The sequence below is a fragment of the Ammospiza caudacuta genome, chromosome 4 (assembly GCF_027887145.1).
Source record: "Ammospiza caudacuta isolate bAmmCau1 chromosome 4, bAmmCau1.pri, whole genome shotgun sequence".
NCBI lineage: Eukaryota > Metazoa > Chordata > Aves > Passeriformes > Passerellidae > Ammospiza > Ammospiza caudacuta.
The window spans coordinates 2,192,024-2,211,384 of NC_080596.1; the positions used below are offsets into that span (position 1 = coordinate 2,192,024).

At 37.6% G+C, this 19,361-nt stretch overlaps 1 protein-coding gene across 9 annotated transcripts in view; it reads left to right on the plus strand.

Annotated features, from left to right (window-relative positions):
* Positions 1–6,439, plus strand: part of NEK1 (NIMA related kinase 1) — a 43,952-nt gene extending 37,513 nt beyond the window's left edge. For all 9 annotated transcript variants that reach the window (XM_058803126.1, XM_058803129.1, XM_058803130.1 and 6 more), the window contains 4 exons: positions 155–366; positions 2,380–2,513; positions 2,793–2,925; positions 4,902–6,439. In XM_058803126.1, the coding sequence (XP_058659109.1) occupies positions 155–366; positions 2,380–2,513; positions 2,793–2,925; positions 4,902–4,915 (493 nt within the window). In that variant the 3' untranslated portion in view covers positions 4,916–6,439. The remainder of the gene's footprint in view (positions 1–154; positions 367–2,379; positions 2,514–2,792; positions 2,926–4,901) is intronic.
* The last annotated feature ends 12,922 nt before the right edge of the window (positions 6,440–19,361 follow it).

Genomic DNA, 19,361 nt, shown 5'->3' on the forward strand with positions numbered 1-19,361 from the left:
CTGAGGGAGGAGGGTGGAGTGTGTCTCTGTTTTTTTTTTTCCCCTCCAGCTAGACTGGCTTTTCAATTTCCTGCTAACAAAAGAAATGAGCTCTTTCTACAGTGCTTGTCTTGCAAAGTATTAATTATATAAACTTTATATCACATTCCTTTAGTATGTTTGGAGAGACGGACACAGATTTGCAGGAACTCCGAGATTCAATGGAACAGTTGCTTAGGGAGCAGCCTGGTGAGGAACTGAGTGAAGAAGAGGAGTCTACTTTAAAGGCTAATGCCATGGAATGCATAACAAATGGTACTGAGCTGGATGAAGGAGATGAAAATAACCCCAGCAGTGAAAGTGCTCTTAATGAAGAATGGCAGTCAGGTATAATTTCTGTTATACCTGTTTTATAAGTTAGTTATTCATGTTAATAATGATTTAGTTTATAACAAAGTAAAGCTCTAATTGATAATTTTTATACACAAGTTTAAATAAAACAGATTGTATTCAGACTTTCTGAATGTTAAGGTCAACATCTAAGTGACGCTCCATGTTGCAAATTAAAACTTCGCTGTTTGTGGGGTAGTGATGGTAAGGGCCTTTTTCTCTAAATTGTCTAAAACTTGGCTTCAAGGAAGATCAAAGACAGAAAGCATTGTATGTCTTGAATAATTCATGGCTGTAAGTGTGAAAAAGAAATAGCAATTGACATGACTGGAGTATCTGGGATTCAGTTCAAATTAGAGTTAAGTAATTGAACAGGCAATCAGAAGGAACATGAAATTGTTCACCTTGTCCTTACCCAAAATTAGGTATTAATGCAGTCAGACTAGAAGTGAGACAGATAAATTAATTACCACTTTTAGCATTTTGCATTAGCTATGCACAACTTCCTGAAGTCTCATTTCTGTATTTTAAATTCTTGTGGAAATGGAAGTATTTTACTCTTGCTGGAAAATGAAGTGCAGCTAGAAATATAGTTATGAAAAGATGCAGAAAATCAGTAACTCATCTAAAACAAAGTTTTTGTGTACTTTTTATTGAAGAAAATTTTCAACAAATTAAACATCTAATAATACATTCCAATAATTATTTTAAGGTAAAATAAACTTTGTTAATGTCTTTAATTTTGTGGCATGCTGATGTTGTACGCTGATAACATGCAACACTACCTGTGTATGTGATTCTGCTGTTGTTGTAAGTGCTGGAGTTTAATACAAGTGTCCTACCTTCTAGATATTCCATAAGAATTTCAAGTTTCATTGTTGGGGCAGGGAGGAAGGCAGGGCAGCCTTCAAAAGGGTAACAGATAGAACTTGAGACAAAATCTGTTCAAGATCTAAATGTTAAATAGAGGATTAGAAATAACCTAATGGGTTTTTAACCCATATACAACTTTTTATTTTATTGTTACTTTCTTATTGATTTGACTGTTGATACTTGAATGAAGGATGTGATTTGGCCAGGACTATATCTTAGACTAGTCATATATAAGAATTGCAAGTAGTAGAGTTCTAATACTACCTCATGAAGTCTGTGATCCACCAGGTAATAGTATTTAAAGGTTTGGTATACACTCTGAAGTGTATGAAGTTTTTCCATGGGAGACAAGTTCTCTCCAAATTTGAATGCTTATTTAAGAAAGTATTTTTTCCTGTATTTTACAACGGAATTTTACATAAGAATTATGTCTTGTATTTTTTAAAACATTATTTTTGTTAGATTTATCTCGTTTTACCAATACAAACCTATTTTCAAGGTTTCTAAGCCTATAAGCAAAATTACTTTGATTTCTCTCCTGTATGTTATTGCACCACTTGGCATACTTAATTTGCTACACAAAGGAGATGCACTTATAAAAGAGCAAGGAACTCTGTAGCTAAATTAATATTGAGTTTTTAGACTTGCTCCATGGAACAAGATGCATCTCAGGGCAGAAAGCAATGGATGGGTAACATACATGTCCTCATTTTTTGCTAGAAGACAGCTGCTTCATTAAGGAACTCCTTTCCCTTGTGTGGGACAGCCACCAACCCTTCATGAGTTTCATCTCAGAAATTTATAGAGTGGTGGTATGGAACTTGACCTACTTTAACTAAAATTCTGCTTTAAGACCATACCATGTTTTCCTTCAGGCTGAATATCCCTATGGCTAATTGTCAGAGTGGGGATTTCATGGGGATAGCTGGATGCTTCCCATTTGTGATTCAGGATTTTTTTTCAAGAAAGAGACTATTCCTATTTTCTTGCACATTGTCAGAACATCTGCCAACATCATCCAGAGCTCCTGAGCTTACCCGTTTGGTTGCTTTTAAAGGATATTTGTTTTAGTGATTTAGAAGCAACATAAAGAATGTAGAACTGAGGGGGTTTTACTGTTGTTTTCTTTCTTTCTAGATAATAGTGATGGAGAGATTGCCAGCGAATGTGAAGAATGTGATAGTATCTTCAGCCATTTAGAAGAGTTGAGATATAACCTGGAGCAGGAAATAGGCTTTGATAAATTAATTGAAGTTTATGAGAAAATAAAGGTTTGTGGAATAAGCTCAAGTGGAAATACTTGAAGAAACAAGCACCTAGCACTGTTTGCTGTGCCAGTTAACTAATTACTTTGTGTAACTACAGTAAAAGGTTTTTTCTGTAGTCTTTTAATCTGTTTTGGCATACTAAACTCTTAGCAGAGAAAATGCCTGGCCAGTGGATTAAAGAGAAAATCTTCTGGTTTAACCATGAATTGCATTTAATAGATTTGAACTACTTAATTTTATACCCATTTTCATTTTGGCAACATGGTTTGTTCTTTCCACTAGGCTATACTTGAAGATGAAGATGAAAATATTGATATTTGTTCAACTGTAGTTCAGACTGTTCTTGGAAATGAGCACAAACACCTGTATGCCAAAATACTTCATCTGGTAATGGCAGACGGAGCCTACCAAGAAGGTAATCTCAATGTATCCTGGCAATTATGGCTTGTCTTATGTTCTTCCTTGGTCATATACAATATAGGTTCTAATATACTTTTAAAACATCATAGTATCACAGACTTGAGAAAATGTCTGTGCTTTGGTATATTGATTGACTAAATTAATTAAAGTTTTCCACAAAGGTTATTTTTATTCCTGCAACAAAATCTGGCAAACTTTGCTGACTACTCTGATTTAACAGAATTTGCACGTGCAGTCAACTGTAACAATAATTGGCCTACAAAAGATACAATATAATTATTTAATTTCTGTAAAACAGTTTCACAGATGGGGAAAGGAAATCCAGCACACAACTTGCAGGATCAAAACCAATTTTACCTTAAGAATTAATGAACTTCTAGCTAAAATAGTATTATGCTTTCTATAATGTTACTTTTAATAGGTTGCACCATCACTCCTTTTCTGAAAATTTCATGGAGCTCATTATCCTATAATTAGCTTATTTCAGAAGACCTTGATGTGTATGAACCATCCATCTTATTTGGTGTCTCAGTAATACATGAAAATAATTCATTTTGCCCTGGAGCCCTGCCCAGTTTAGCAGAGGCTACAAGGCAGATGGATGTTGCTCCATCTTTCAGAGTCGTGCTTAGGAAAAACCACACAGACCACCGTCAGCAATGAAATGGTTTTGGGGTTTTTTTCATTTTTCTCATGTCAGGAATTTAACTGCAGTTATGTATTTTTAGATTTCTAATGGTGAAAGTCTTCACTGGAGAGGAGAAAAAGAAGAAATCTAAGATTTTAATTAGTTTTATAGTAATCAGAAGCATCATATTTGGTTTTAGAAGTATGTGCAATGATCACTATTTAATGCATTTCAATTTTCAAAAAAATATTCTAATGCATGTTAACCAATAAGTACTTTCTGCATCTTTTAAATTCTTTTACAAGTGTGTTGCATTGGTAGTGCAAGGTCAAGTAGGGGTACAGCTTTTTATGACTTTTTTTATGTGAATACTTGGGAGGTGTCTTAAAGCTAGTTAGAAAAACATAATTGTTTTTTTAAAATTCTAATCCAAATTACATTTTCCCAATTTTTTTTTCTACTGATCTAGAACTGCTAGGTAAGAACAATCATTTCCATGTTGTTTTCATGCTGTGTTAGACAACTGTGACAGAGAAATGTCTGAAAAACATTTTTCAGGCACAATTTCTTGATTTAGTGGCAGATTCGGAAAGATGCACTTGCAATAGTCCATTTTTCAAGTGTCCAAAAGACTGGCAATGTAAAATAATAAGAAAATGGTTACTATAGTGTCACCATTTTCTTTTGCTTGCTACTCTGCTTTAAGGATAGTTTAAAACTAGTACTAAGAGACTTAAATGAAAATGTGCTGAAATGTTGGCATATAAATTATAAGCTGTTGTCTGAGTGAATCCTATTAAAAAGAACTGACTTTCATCTGGCAAAATGCTGATTAACAAGTGGCTATTTTTATTAGATTCAGTTCTAATTCTCTATTTTACAAATCTGTGGTAGCATCCAAAAACGATAAGAAAAAGTAATTCTATACATTTGAGACACTTGAATTAAAAAGTCCTATGCTAATAGGGGTGAATAGAGGACAAATGACAGACAGAATGGTCTTCATGAGCTTCTGTCTCCAAAGTCTTATACTCTTCAAATAAGAAATGTTGGGAGAAAATCTCTGTTCCTCTTTCCTAAGAGGATTGTTCTAACTGAAGCAGGCCACTTGAGGTGCAATTATCCTAAATTCACTAATCCAAGATGACACAATTTTCAATATTTGTGTGTAGCGCTTTAAGGCAGCTTTGGTCATGGTCACCTCATTGGTGATAGGCTTCGTGTAATCTTGTGTTATTGCTTACTGAGGTGTGGTTTCTAGATTGTTTTGTAACCTTAGCTTCCCTTGTGTCTGTGTGTGTCTCTGTTTCACACTGTCTCTCCCCCTCTTCTGCTTTGTACAGGTAATGATGAATAAACCTGACTCAGGAAATTCTTAGTGCTTACTACACACCAGTGTCCAAAGTCCGCACAGCTGAACAGCAAATTGTAGTGGAGAATGTGACATTGAGCAGGAGAGGCAAGACTTCAAAAAAGAATGCTGATTGTATGAAAAAGAGAAAAAACATGCCTTTTAAAGTGAGATATCTTTAGAGTTCTCTTGTGTGGATTTGTATACGTATTCCTTAAATATTAGGTGCCCAAAATTTTAAAAAACCCACACCAACCAACCAGCAACAACAACAAAAATAAACAAAACCCAAAAGCCTCAACAAACCAAACAAAAAAACCCCACACCTGTAACCTCTCAAATTTCAAAAGAGAGAAAGAAATACCTGTATATATTCTGATGCAAAACTCAGACCTATAATTAAAACAGAATTTCTGCCATATGACCAGATAGCTGGTATGGTTGAACAGTTAGAAGCATTACTGTGTTGTGGAAGTACTTACATCTAGCTATTCACTTACATACTTCAAATAGCTTTTCCTTACACCTACACAAAGAAATTGCTTTGTTTTTATTGACCCTTCATGGTTTTTTAATAGTCTCTTAATCTAGTGGTCCAGTTCAAGCATTTCACTTTTATTGTATTTTGAAGCTGAAGGCTTCTATCACATCTGATATATCTTGATGGTGTTTCTTAATTAGGGCAAACTGGTACATAAGTCATCATTGAAATGTCTGGGGATGCGTTGGGATTGTAAAATCCATTTGGACCTAGAATATTTTCCAAAATTTTTCTTCTTATTTTTCTTCTTCTTCCCCTTTCCTATCCCCTTCCCAAAAATCCTAGTTGTTTACCTCTCTTAAATTTTGCAATCTGGTCAATGATGATGTACCACACCGTTGAACTGAAAAGGGGAGGGGGTTTGCAGTTTGGTCTTGAAGTCTGAGTGTTCTAGTCATTCCTCCAGCAGCCACAGGGGAAAATGAAACATTGCAGCCCCAAGTGTTGTGTAATATTTCACTTCTTCTGGCTCCTGTATTGTACAGCTTGGTTTCCACCACCCTACAAGCAAAACCAGGTTTCTTCTGACACACATTTCCTCGTTCCTTGTCGAAGCAGTACTATACAGGGCAGACATTAGGAATTCTGTTGTTTTCCAGTCATCATCTCTGCATCAGCTTTACTGGTTTATCCATTACAGTAAGTCTCTTGTTAAGAATTTGATGAACTGTCAAACTTTCAAGTGCCCTATTGAAGAAAAATAGGTTTGGTTTCTTTTTTTTTCAGCTACGAGTCTCAATCTAAAACTGTCAAAACTTGCTTTTCCACAACGTAAAAACAAGTATATATATATATTTATTGTTTAAACTGTCAAAATATGTATATGTTTTTTGTATAATTGCTTTATGGTGTCATTATTAAAATTTTGCCCACTGAAAAGGGTTAAATTTTTTTAGATACCAAACTTACTCTAGTTCAGCAGTATCGTGGGAATCTGCGGTGAGAATAAAATTATTAATAATAAGAATAAAAAATTGCCTTTAATAGATTATTATTTATATCCTTATTTCTTTGATAAACACCTCTTAGTTTATCTGATGAGAAACTATGATCAGTTCTTGGAAACAGTGTTGGTTCTGGGCTATGCTGCTTCTTTTCTCATTCCCTTACCTTTATTTCCTTTTTCTTAACTTCCCACAGTGCACTTCTTACCAGGTTTCTCATCCATTTCACTTTCCACTGCTGCATAATCTGTTCAGAGAGATGATCATCATGAGCTGCGTCACTCATGACTTTTAGCAAATGCACCCTAAAGACTGAATTATTTTCCTTTTTCAGGTTTGATTTTTCAAATCATACTTTGCCCACCTTTGGGAGGAAGGGAGGACTCAAAACCTTTAGATTTAAAATAATGTAGAATAACTGTGTGAAAACAACAAAATGCACAACTGGTATATTCTGTCCTCTAGGGTTTTGAATCCTCTTAAGGTGTGAAGTTAAGGACTGGGCCGTGTTCACTTCTTTTAAATTGAAATAGTGTCATTATTGACAGTCTTCATTTCTAATGCAGTGTACTGGCTTCCTTCTGGTGAGAACCATGGCATAATCTACAGACTGCGAGATTTGCAAACAGAGCTTTTTAACAATTAGTAATTTGAAAAATACATGTACATAGTGGGCAGCTCTTTAAGAATAATCTTCAAACCTGCCACTCAAGACTGAATATCCTTGAAATCCCTCAACAGCTAACTTGAAACTGACACAGTAAATAAGTTTGTCAGCAAAAGAAATACTTTCATCTGAAATGTTAAATCCATATTTAATGTATTCTATAATGACATCAAGACCGGTGTGGCTGCAAGATAATTAATTGGTCTGTATGCAATTTACTGAAATTAGTTGAGCATTTGGCATATGACATTCACCTTGAAGAATTTTCTGTTGTAGTTCTAGTAGCAAATTGAGATAGGGAATGGTATTTTTCACACAAAACGTATTCTGTGAACTATATAACACTGATGTCTCTGTCTTCAGACTAGCTTCTTGACCCTTGAAGCCAACACTTAAGTTCAGTTGAGGAAAGTTTTAAAAAAACCTAAACCACCAAACAAGGAGAAATCCATCAGCAGAAAGGAGTAAGACCCCCAGCAGTGAGCTGGTTTGAGCTGAACAGGTACAGTACTGTACCGGGAGTTCCTAAAATACTGCCTAAAACCTCCTTTGAAGAACAGAGCCTAAAGAGGGTTTTGTTCTTCAATTTGCTGAATTCTGATGAGTGCACATTTGAAGTTAACACATTTTCCTGAAGTTTCTTCTTGTAATATCTGGTTGGGCAACGTGAACGAAAGCAGAGCACAGGTTTTTCTGTGGTCTTGTAAGTGAATGGCTGATTTAAATCAAGTTCCAGTCTATCACATTCCTAACAAGGCTCTTCGTGCTCTTAAGAAATCTGCATTATTTGTTAGTAACTCCTACTTCAGCTTTTACTGCCCCTCTTGCTCTCATGTGAGCATAAATGCTGTATATTTACTCAAACACTCATTGTTCTAAAGCTTCAAAACTGTGCCCGAGTTCGCAGAAGGCAGAGCCGCGGGTGTTGTGCCGGCCCGGGAGCCGCCAGGGGGCAGCGCTCGGCCCCGTGCGGCTGGAGAGGTGCGGCCGCCTGGCCCTGGCCGTCCTGCGGGGGGGACACCGCCAGGCTGAGCCGGGACGGGAATTCGCAGCTTAGTTATTCTCTTGTACAAGGCCATTCTCAGAAAATGCCCATAGATACAATTCTTTGTCTGCTTACAGATCTTTACATTCTTTTTCCTGGAGGATAGGAGAATATCCTGAGTTGGAAGGGACCTACGAGCATCATAGAGCCCAACAGTCGCATCCCATGTACCTGAGAGCATTGTCCGAACGCTCCTTGAACTCTGGTCACTCTGTAACCACTTCCCTGGGGGGCCTGCTCAGTGCCCAACCACCCCGTTTTCTAATATCTGACCTAAACCTCCCTGACACAACTTCAGGCCATTCCCTCAGGTCAGTCCCCACAGAGCAGAGATCAGTGCCTGCCCCTCCTCTTTCCCTCACAAGGAAGCTGTAACTGCAGTGAGGTCTCCCTTCAGTCTCCTCCAGGCTGAGCAGACCAAGTGCTCTGAGCTGTTCCTCATATGACTTCCCTTCACAGTCCTTCACCATCTTTGTAGCCCTGCTTTGGATGCTCTCTCATAGCTTTATGGCATTTTCCCCAAATGACTAGATGTAAATTTAAATAAGATACAACACTTTTTGCACATTTGAAATGTATATTTGGGCTCAGTATAATCTTCCCCTTTGCCAGAGGCTGGGGCAGAAGCATGCCCTGACTAAATTACTGATTTGACTTCTGTCTCCACTAAAAGGACCACATCAAAGCTCAAATAAGGCTACACTCTACATAATTTTATTAGCTGTGATAAACCAAAGACAAATATAGAAATTTAACTTTTCAATCCTTTAAAATTTTTTTTTTCAAATAGCTGTGTGCTTTCTCAAGTCTTATTTTACCATTTGTTCATTCATGAACCATGGAGACTCAAATTTAGCGTGAAATAGAAGTCAAGGGTTACCATTCCTAAAACATTTTTTTGCCATTTTTGTCATAGCAGTTTAAATGGAGCAATTTGTATAGTTTAAGTAGTAGTTTTAAAATCCATAAAGAGCTTCCTGTAAATTAAATTTGTGTGTTAATGCAATTTGCACTTCAAATGCATTTTCAAATTGATATGTTTTCCAGCTGAGCTGATGAGTTCATCAATTCAAATTGTAGCACTTAGAATGGTTGGCTTGTGCAAGAGTCTTGAAAACACTTCTTCATCAACTAAAGCCCTAATTGAGCTGCTTCCGCAAAGATATATTAATTTGCAGTTACTTGTGAGACATGTACATATACGTATATGTGTGTGTGTGTGTGTGTGTGTGTTTATATGTATGAGTTCAGCTGCTGCTCCTAAATTGCTTGCCTTGAGCATCTCTGATGTGGTGCACTCTTCCAGATTTTATTTCCAAGATGTTTTTAAATGAAGATGGGATTTAGCCAATTCCATTCACTCTCTTTCTAACAATACAGTTTAGAGAATTCACAGAGCCAAAGACTTGGAGAGTTTTTTCAATGAGCTTCACAACACAAGCCAAAGCCATGGGCAGGTTGCAGAGTGGGAATACTCCAGCATTTGCTTAGTTTCAGGGTGGCTGTGACAGTTCTTTCCCAAGTCATCCCTGAGGTTGGCTGTATCAAGTGTGAGGCTGGGGCGTTGCGTGATTCACTTCTGCTTGGCTGATGGATGTTCCCTTAGGGATTGAAGTCAGCCAGGAAAAAATACAGTTCAGGTTTAAATAGGACTGTGGCTTGAGCTGATGCAGACATGCTCTGAGGAGAAGAGAACCAATTGGGTCTTTGACATTCCCTAACTTTTGCTGTATCCTGCACACAGTCCTGACAGTAATGTCTCCCCTAGGGGAAGGGATGAAGTATGCATTTTGGCTGTGTTCTTTATGTAAAATAAAACTTCCCTAAATTCAAATTGTAGGCTGAAAGACTGTGGTTCTATCTCTCTTGAAAAATTTTAAATCTCAAGCAATACTTTAGGGATGCCATAATTTCCTCCTATTGCCTTCTCCATCAGCAGTCAAATGTTCTTATTGTTGTTTGTTTTATTGCTGCTACAATTATTCTGAATGCTATCAGAGAAGTTTTGTAAAACTAAGGTATGTAGCCTTTTTCTGAAGGCATTGATTTGATGTGGATAGAGAAAGGACAGAAAACCTGAGGTGCATTAGTGATGAGACAGCTCTGTCTATTGTGGAGATCTACTGACTTGAGCCCTGCTTAAACCTGCTTTTTATAAACTGCTGTTGCTGTTATATTTACTTTAAATTCTGTTTCTTTCTTTGTAAGGAAGTGTTTAAGAAAAGACTTGACATGACAGTTACTGCCATGGCCTAGCTGACATTGTGATATTCACTTAAAGGTTGGAGTCTATAATCTCAAGAGGTCTTTTCCAACCTCACTTATTCTGGGAATCTGTAACAATTCTTGATAAAGATGTCTGAAAGATAGAAATAAAATGCAATAATCTGCCATAACTATAGCACATTGAATTGAGCCTTTCCCGCTGACATTAATTTTGATAACTTACAGAGTCACTTGGAGTATTTTAATCCTCTTTTTTAAACATTGTAAGAGGAACCTAAAAGATTAGGTCTATGGCAGTTGAGCTCAAAAACATATATTTGGACATAACATTTGACATACTTTTATGTCTTAAAATTATAAGTATACTTTTTTTTATACTCAGTAGTTTAAAGCCTTATTTAGTAGACCTGTATTTATTGTTACGTATATGAGAATTATTTCAACAGCACTAAAATATCTGATGTGATATTTAACTTAGTAATATAGCACTTTTTTTCCAGCTGTGGAAAAAGCTTGATTGCACTAACCTCTGTATCCAGTTCCACTGTGGCCTTTAGTACATTAGTTAATGATCACAGTGCCCTGTGTAACCTAACTCACTGTATTCACTTAATACTGCTTTGTCACCTTTCCTCAGACAACCACTATTGCTTTCTCTACATTGGCCAATCCTATTTGTCCAGAAACTTCAGCAAATTCTCACTCCACAGACCATGAGGTCAAACACTGCCAGGTAGGAAAGGAAGCACAGTTCAGTGCTAGCCCACAACCTTTGTTAACCAAGCAGTGATACTGTAGTAACTCTTTTGCTCAAATCCATAATGGGCAGACTTTCCACCACAAACCCCCAGTATCTCACTGTACATAACAATAATGGAGCGTGGATGAGTGCTGTATAAGGCCTCCTTCCTCCCAGTAAAATTAAAGAAAGCTTGAGTCAGATCCCATTGTGATTTGTTAGGCTTCTCCTGTTCAGCATAGTCTGTTCTTTCCCTCTGCTGATGATTATCAGGCCCAGCAGAAGGAAATGTTCGCCCACCCTCATAGTTGGGCACGAAGCAGAGCGTCATTGATGAAACTGCTGAGAAGATGGGTGTGAGCCAAGGCACCAGACTCGGAGCTGCAGTTGGTGAGGATATGAACACTTCTTCCATTCTGCTCATTCTGCCACAGTGAACACAATCTCCATCAGAAGGATGGGATATAACAGATGGAGCTATAACTTAAACCACTTTGTAACAGTTCCTAAAGCTCATCTGTCAAGGATGGTGCCAGACTGCTTGTGCAGTGTTAGTAAGAGAAATTTATGTATGAACATACAATGTGAAATAGGCCTGCTGAGGAGCTAAAGCTGTGTAGCCTATAGTGTTTATCTTGCATTAATCAAGTTGTAATGTATTTACTTAGCACTATTTTTGTTTTCACTTGCTGGCAAAATCCCCACAAATGTTTTATTCTACCTTACAGCAGTTAAAAAGGTGAGAAATGTGTAAGTGAAATAATTTACTAATTGTGTAATTTCGTGGCTTATCACACAACAAACCATAGGGGTTTTTTAGAGGATCACAATAATCCAAGGTATGACACAGGTCAGATCAGTTTCTACAGTCACTGGCTTTAATAAAGCTATCTATGACACTTCAACACAGGTATTTTCAGCTGAGATTCAGAACATTGGCAAGTCTGTAAGATGTGGGGTGTCCCCTATCCCTCCATTCTGCATTTTACTGTTCTTAGTGGTATCTGAAGAATATGCTGCTCACAGCTACGCTGATGGTCATGGAAATTGCAGGTACCTCATTTCTGGAAATCTTGATGCTTTTGCAGCCTTAGGGAACTGTATTTTCTTGCCATAGGATAACAGAGAGGTCAGAAGGCTTTGTGATCTTTGGCCAGAAGACTGTCGAATAATAGAATGAACTGGGGAAAAAATGCACTGAGAGCATCTGAGAGTTCTTGTGCATACTAGGCAATATATTCTATACTAATTTTCTGTGGCTAAGTTTACTGTTACTGAGGCCTAGAAGTAGCCAAATAAAACAGCAGGGAGGCCTTTTCTATGTTTTTTGTCTCCATTTCTCACTAACATTTTTACGTTTGCTCGCTCCCTCTTCCAATGGAAGCAGGGGGGAAAGTGCCGAGTACAGCACTGACATGAAGAAAAATACTGAAGGAGGCAGCATGGAGGCCATGGTTTCAGCCACTCTCCCTCCTTTGCCCAGGAGAATTTCAGTGACCTCTTGACACCTCCCATGGGAAACTTTAAATTGACAAGGGTATTTGCCAAGTAAATACAAAAAATGGCATTAAAATAGTATTGCTTCTGACTTAAACCTCCTGAAGTCAATGCAAGTGAGTTAAGGTTCCCAGAGCAGCTATAATGCACTAACCTCAATCTTGATGGCTGGGTATGTGAATGTGTATCAGGACTGATTAAAAAACACTTCCAGGCACTCACTAATAGTCACTGGGGAAACTGAAAATAACAATGCCAAAAATTAAGTTACAACTTATTCTGGCTTGTGCTGGTATATTGGTTAAAACTAATGTTTCATGTTATGCAACACTACCTAGAGTCAAAACATTAATTTGTCCTATCAAAACAAAGGGGAAGACATTTCATGTTCATTATAAGCTGATTGGTTATTCTGCAGTGTTTTTGCTGGGGTAAGCTACTCAAGAATGATTGTTGTGACTCTTGGAAAATACTCTGGCTTTATTATAAGCCAGATGCCACTTTTTCCTCTGAAATCTGAAATAGACATGAGAGTATGTTGTACCTCAAGTATCTCCATGTCATACTCCCCCACACCCAGAGAATACATTTGCTGCCCAGTAACACTTGCTGATCATTATTAACTCTGATCCTGCTTATTAATAGTAGGATTAATTCTACTCCAGGAGACAGGTTGCTAAACTGGAGATCTGTAGTTTAGTACTTGGAATTGTTCCTTTGCTTCCTCCCCAGCATATTTTTTAATTGAGCCTGTAGAGATAAATACATCTGTGCCAATCCTTGTTTGCCTTACCTTCTCTTATCTTTCCAGTCTTTTTTGCCACAAGTTGCCAAGTCTTCCATGTATGAGGTAACTGTGCCTTCATGTTCTCCATGCCTGTCGTATAGAAGAGGATCAGCACAATAAATCCCATAAATAAGAATGCTTCCAGGAGACAATACCAGAAAAAATGCTCACCAATATGAACTAGTATGCAGTAAAAGACCTAGTACATGCCATTTGATGACAGTTCTTTAGAGCACAGCTCCCTTAGCTATATTTAAAGACTATGATGTGGATTAAAAAGACATCAGTTTTTTAGCACAGGTGTGACCTTAGAGAAGAATTCTGGTAGAACTGCATTAGCAGTTTGCAGGTTTTTGGCACACTTACCCATTGTCAGTGCTCCAGTCCATCCACACACAGCATTGCTGGTTGCATTTTCTGGGACACGTGGGAAAACATTACTCGAAAATGAATTTTACTATAGTTCATATAATGTGTCTTTTTAAGAGGTATTTAAGGGCTGATTCTTAGCTGGGGGATGGAATCCAGCTGTCTGTTTTCTTTGGCCCCAAGAGCCAGTTTCATGTGATTTACATTTTCAAAGCTGACTTCACAATGAAAGAGCTTGAGGCTTGGTTTTGAGGCCTGATGTGGTTTTTTTGGGATTGGGGTTTCTTTTGGTGGTGGGGGCATGCTAGTGAGTAAATATTTTACAGCCCACATTCCTAGTTCTACAAAATCAGTGACTCCAGGCTGTGGGACAATATAAGTAAGCACAAAGGCTGGAATTTATTGCTAGTAATGATCTATGAGATAAGATTTTTCAGCTAAGCCAGTGCAGAGTTCTCTTGCCAGATGTGTGGGAGTGAAAGTGACACAAATCTTAAAAAAAAAAAAAGATAAATCTTTGGCAATCCCAGAGTGATTATATAGCCTTGTAGCGCTCCAGCCTCAGAGAATTCATTTTGTGTCTCAATGTCCTTATTGACTTAGAAGCCAAGTCTCGAGCTTTATGAAAGGAATCCAAAGTAGTGCCATGAATACTCCATAAATTTATCTCACTTCCTTAATCTTACTTTGAACAAAGATAGTTTGGGGTCCTTTTCCTACACTTCTCTGTTTATAATGAACTGTGGTAGCAGAATGATAGTGATTCTGCAAAAAAATCACTAGGGAACTTGTCCCATTATTCCCTTACTTTCATCCCAATGTAATTAAAAACTTTCCTTCATAGTCAAGCTACATCATAAATCCTTGGTTTTTGCTTCCAAGACATCACAGACAAAAGCATGGTACATGGCTGGTACACAGATCACATCCAAACCTCTGCCTACATCCTTTCACAAGTGTACCAGAAAATGCAGAGAACCAAAGCTGAAAAGGAGCTTCTGAACCTTTCAGACAGCCAAGAGGCCTAATTTGTGCTAATAGGCTGCAACTTTCCTTGGAGCTGAGGGTACATTCCAAAAAGGGACACTAAAGTCAAAGAAAATGCCTTCCCTTGGTATAAGGATACTGCTTTGACTAGTTTGGAATTAAAATGGTTGTGCACTTTAAATGCTGCAACATATTTAAATTTTTTATATCCTAGTACACAAACTCTTACACAATCTATCTCATCGCTTATGTATGACACCGCAGCAGAACTGTTCAAGTGTGGCAGAGATGTTTGAAAAGTAAACATGCTGATAATCCTACTTGCCTGTCACATAGTTCTGCCCAGCAGGCACTTTTTGTAAGAAAACGCTATTTTAGGGAAATAAATCTCTCTGAAAAAAAGCTAGCTGTGCATGCTTTTAAGAGCTAACATGACAACTTTTTTTTCTTTTTTTTTTCTTTTTTGCAAACTATCAAACTGTTGCAGCACTTGAAATTCTAAAATAGCTTAGAATTTAAGCTTCTTGTAGATTTTGCTGTAAAACACATGAATTTAATGAAATTCATGAATCCATGAATCATGAATCCATGTGACATGGAGAGATATCACATATTTATCCTGGAGCATCTTACCAGTCCCTGCTCCTAAGTCTGAGAGTGAAACAGTTACAGACTCTCCTGGGACCAAATCCAAACCAACTCTCTCTGCAGAAGAGATGCAGGTGAAGGGATTGTGGTACTTTTCAACAGATTGCCTGATTTGGACAGTAGGAGGAACTGCAGGACTCATCATAAAAGGACAGGAACCACACTACAGATACATTATTGCTGTACATTTGTCACACTTTAGCTTTCACAAAAGCAAAAATGGTTTTAAAGAGTTAAGCCTCTGTAAATGCACTTCCAATATCTTCTCTTGGAATAAGACACTCAGGATAAGGTGTTTCCTAAGACCTGCAGAAAGTTCTGAATGTTCATTATGTTGTCATGCAGTTACCCAAAGGAGACATAAAATCCTCTACATCACCTTGTAGTAGAGCCTGTGCTCTGAGTGGACATGAAAATTTCTCATCTAGAAAGACTGAAAAGAATGCTTAATATGCTGTAAGGATTTATTTGGTGAGAAAGTGTGAATAGATCTGAGGTTCCACCCTGTTACTGACTGCAGGCACCCCAAGGCTTTGGCCATGGATGTTTGAACTTGAAGGGTTAATTTGACTGAAGGACCCCTCTAGATAAAATAGCACAGTATTGTGAATTCTTCCCTGGATGTGAAACTCACTTACTAGCTTTGTCTTCTCACAGGACTTTAGAGAGTGAAGCTGTAGTGTATTTCTAGAAATACAAAGTATAAAAAAAGGCAGAATCGAGGAATTGTAGACCTGACATGATGGATCATCTCCTAAAACCCAAAACCTGCTTCTCTCTCTGCAGCCCAGATGCAAAAGTGCCACTGAATCTCCTCAGCAATTCCTTCTCCTATCTAAAATTGCAAATTTTAATATTTTTTAAATTTTTTTTTGGTCAAAAAATACATGTGCCAAGTATCCAGTCTCCAGACATTTGATTTCTTTCAGACACTTTGGTAATGAGGTGTAGTAATGAAGACTGAGTAAACTTTGATGAATGTTGAATATCCTCCTTGATATTTTTGCATATTTAAAAAGAAGAATTATTTGGGCCCTGCAACTCATCTCATCTGTGTGTTTGAACACATTTGGGTGTCCAAACCTCCAAACACTTGTCACAGTGTTCCTCAAAGATAAAACTGGACTTTAGTCATTCTAGCTCACTATCACTGGAAGTGGTTTATTACAGTTCTGCCTCATCTCAGTCTAGAGTCAGTAACATGATAATATTAATTCAATATTTATATGTTTAGTGGTTTACTGTTCATATGAAAGAGCTTTACCCTGTGACTGGAATGCAGCCCTTGCAAGTGGGAAAAGTACTAATAGCTTTTTAATTGCTTACAATTTGCTAACAATATAGCAAACTATTAAAACAGCATGTAAGCATTCCAAAATGTCTAGGGCAGTCAATAATTCTAACACTATATTCTGAATCACTTACAAATCTGTGGGACACCAGACCTTAATGGGGCTGGGAGATACCAAGAGCAGAACTGAACACATAATCTGGGATGCTCTGTCCCCACCAGAATCTCCCCTGTGGAGAGAGCACTAATTCTAGAGGGGCAAAGAAGTGTTGGAATCAATTCTGCAGCCTCACAGATTAGGTCTGTAGTTTTTCAGCTGTATGCAAGGAAGGGAAAAGATATTCTGATTTTGGAATAAACTAATTAAGAATGTTTTCTAACATTTCTGCTCCTCTTATAAAATCTTCACAGTTGTACCATCTGGCTTGATTTCTTCAAACGTGCATTCTCCTTTGTTTTTCCTTTAACCTTATTTGTAGTAAGGGCAAATTCAAGCTTACTGGTTAATGAGAAGCAGGCACAATGTTTCCATTAGCATAATGAACATTTAAATCAAGTCCTTGACCAACTACATAACCCAACACCTTATTGCATTTCTACAAGGTACAGCACTGAATGATGCAGCTAGGTTATGGGGATCATAAGCACCCACAAACCCAGCATTTTCCTGTGACTAACCTGGTGGGAATGTCCTGTAACAAGAAGCTCACCCAAATACTGAGTAGTTGTAACATGTTTATTTTTTAATGCCACAGACACTTTTTGTATTGCACATTTCCTCCCTGTGACTCAAATTAAATTATTGCAATAGCAGCAATATGTACAAAGTTACAATCCCAGGTTCACCTTATCAGGGAGAACTGCTTTGCAACATGAATGCACAAATGATACTGTTGTCCAGAAAGCTGGATGCCTAGAACACAGCATAAAAAATGTACTATTGGTACATTTGGGTGTCTAGTTTTTCAACTCATTTCTCCCAACTCCTCACAAATACCAGAACAGCAGAGATTCTTCTGGCAGGATGCAAAAGCCTTAGAAGTACATTTGTCATTGATGTAGTTAAAACTAGTTCCCAACCCAGAAAGTGCATTAAGGATAGCCCAAAACTCAGTTTGCCAGCAAATCAACTGGACAAGTATCAACCATGCTGAGGTCCTTGCTGCTAGAATTGTTGCCAACAGTAACTGAGCTAGATAATTTAAAGCTGGTACTAACTGAAAAAAATAACAAAAACAAAAACCAAAAAACCAAGACAGCAAAGCAAAAACAAATGGCAACCCCCCTTACCTCCCTGAAGAACTTGAAAACAAAACCACTAACAAACTACAATAAAAGAAATCAACTCTTTGATGGAAAAGGAATGAAGCCATCGAAGAACATCTTTGCTCATTTCCACCAGAGACTGATGAAAGTTGGCCATGGGCAGTCCTTCATGATGTGCTGTACTTGCCAATGTAAAGCCAGCAAGATCAGTGTGGCCATCAGCAGCAAACTTTCACTAGAGGGATGGCAGTGGGAATTTTGCATGGCCTTTTAAAGGGGATGGCCACCATATCTCCAGGGGTCATTTTACAAAGAGATTAGATTACCTTTTTAGTCTGTGCCTGAGATCTAAATTGGATGGGAAAGACAGGCTAATGTGGACATTACAAATGAAAAAACATGATCCTTTCTGACTAAATTAACAAAAAAAAAAGCTTTAAAAATATTTTAGTACGAAAATGTAGCTCAAAACAAAAAGATGCTTATGAACCTACAAATAAAATTATTCAAACTATGACTGCCACAAGACACTGTTGCATTCTCTTTCTGATAGGACATAACACATCTTTTCCATGAGTCTTATTATGTGAGCCTCTTGCAGTTATCTGAAGACTTTCAGGATGGAATTCACAAATAAATTAATTATGCCTTCATATGTTTATTCTTGCAGGCCTGCATTTCTCTACATGGCACTCAGTTTCGTTTTATTACTCTAAATATATATAGTGCTAACATGACTTTTTCAGGCACATGGATTATCCCTGCTGTCAAGGGTAACAATCTTCAGGGACATTTTGTAGGATTAGAAGGAAGACTGGATATGGTGTTGTTCTGTAGTGTGTTAGTGTATTTAGGGCATTAGTTACCAAATGTCTTTATGTTTAAGATTTGCATGTTGAAAACTGTGCAATTCTGAAATATACCATATAACTTATCCATTAAATTTCCTACGAAACTAGATGCAGATAACTATAGAGTGCATCTTCTAGCCCCTCTTCCCAATAATTCATTGGCAAAACCTGATGGAATATCTGGAAAGATTTTAAAATTCTAGAGGTTTTATAGAAAACAGTGGTCATATAAAAATTAATCTAATATTGAATGTCCCTCATACAGCAAAGGGTGCAGCAGATGTTGTTCTCTCTTCTTGTAAGCTGTGAACTTATCAATTAACCAGTGCTGGTCAGAGCCAGGAACAGTATAGGCTGTCTCACATTTTAAAGACAGAGGAAAACTAAGGGTACTTGGAAATGTGCCAGAAACAGGAATTAATGCAGTAAGGGTTAGTTAAAATAGAAAGTGTGACTGTTTCAACAGAGTGGGCTGAAGACATGGGGAGAGGCCTTTAGGCTGTTCAGCCCAGAGAGGAAAAAGAAGGTATTGGTGAAAGAGGAGTGCAGAGACCACAGTGGGTTTGCTGCACTAAGGATGCAGACACAGAAAAA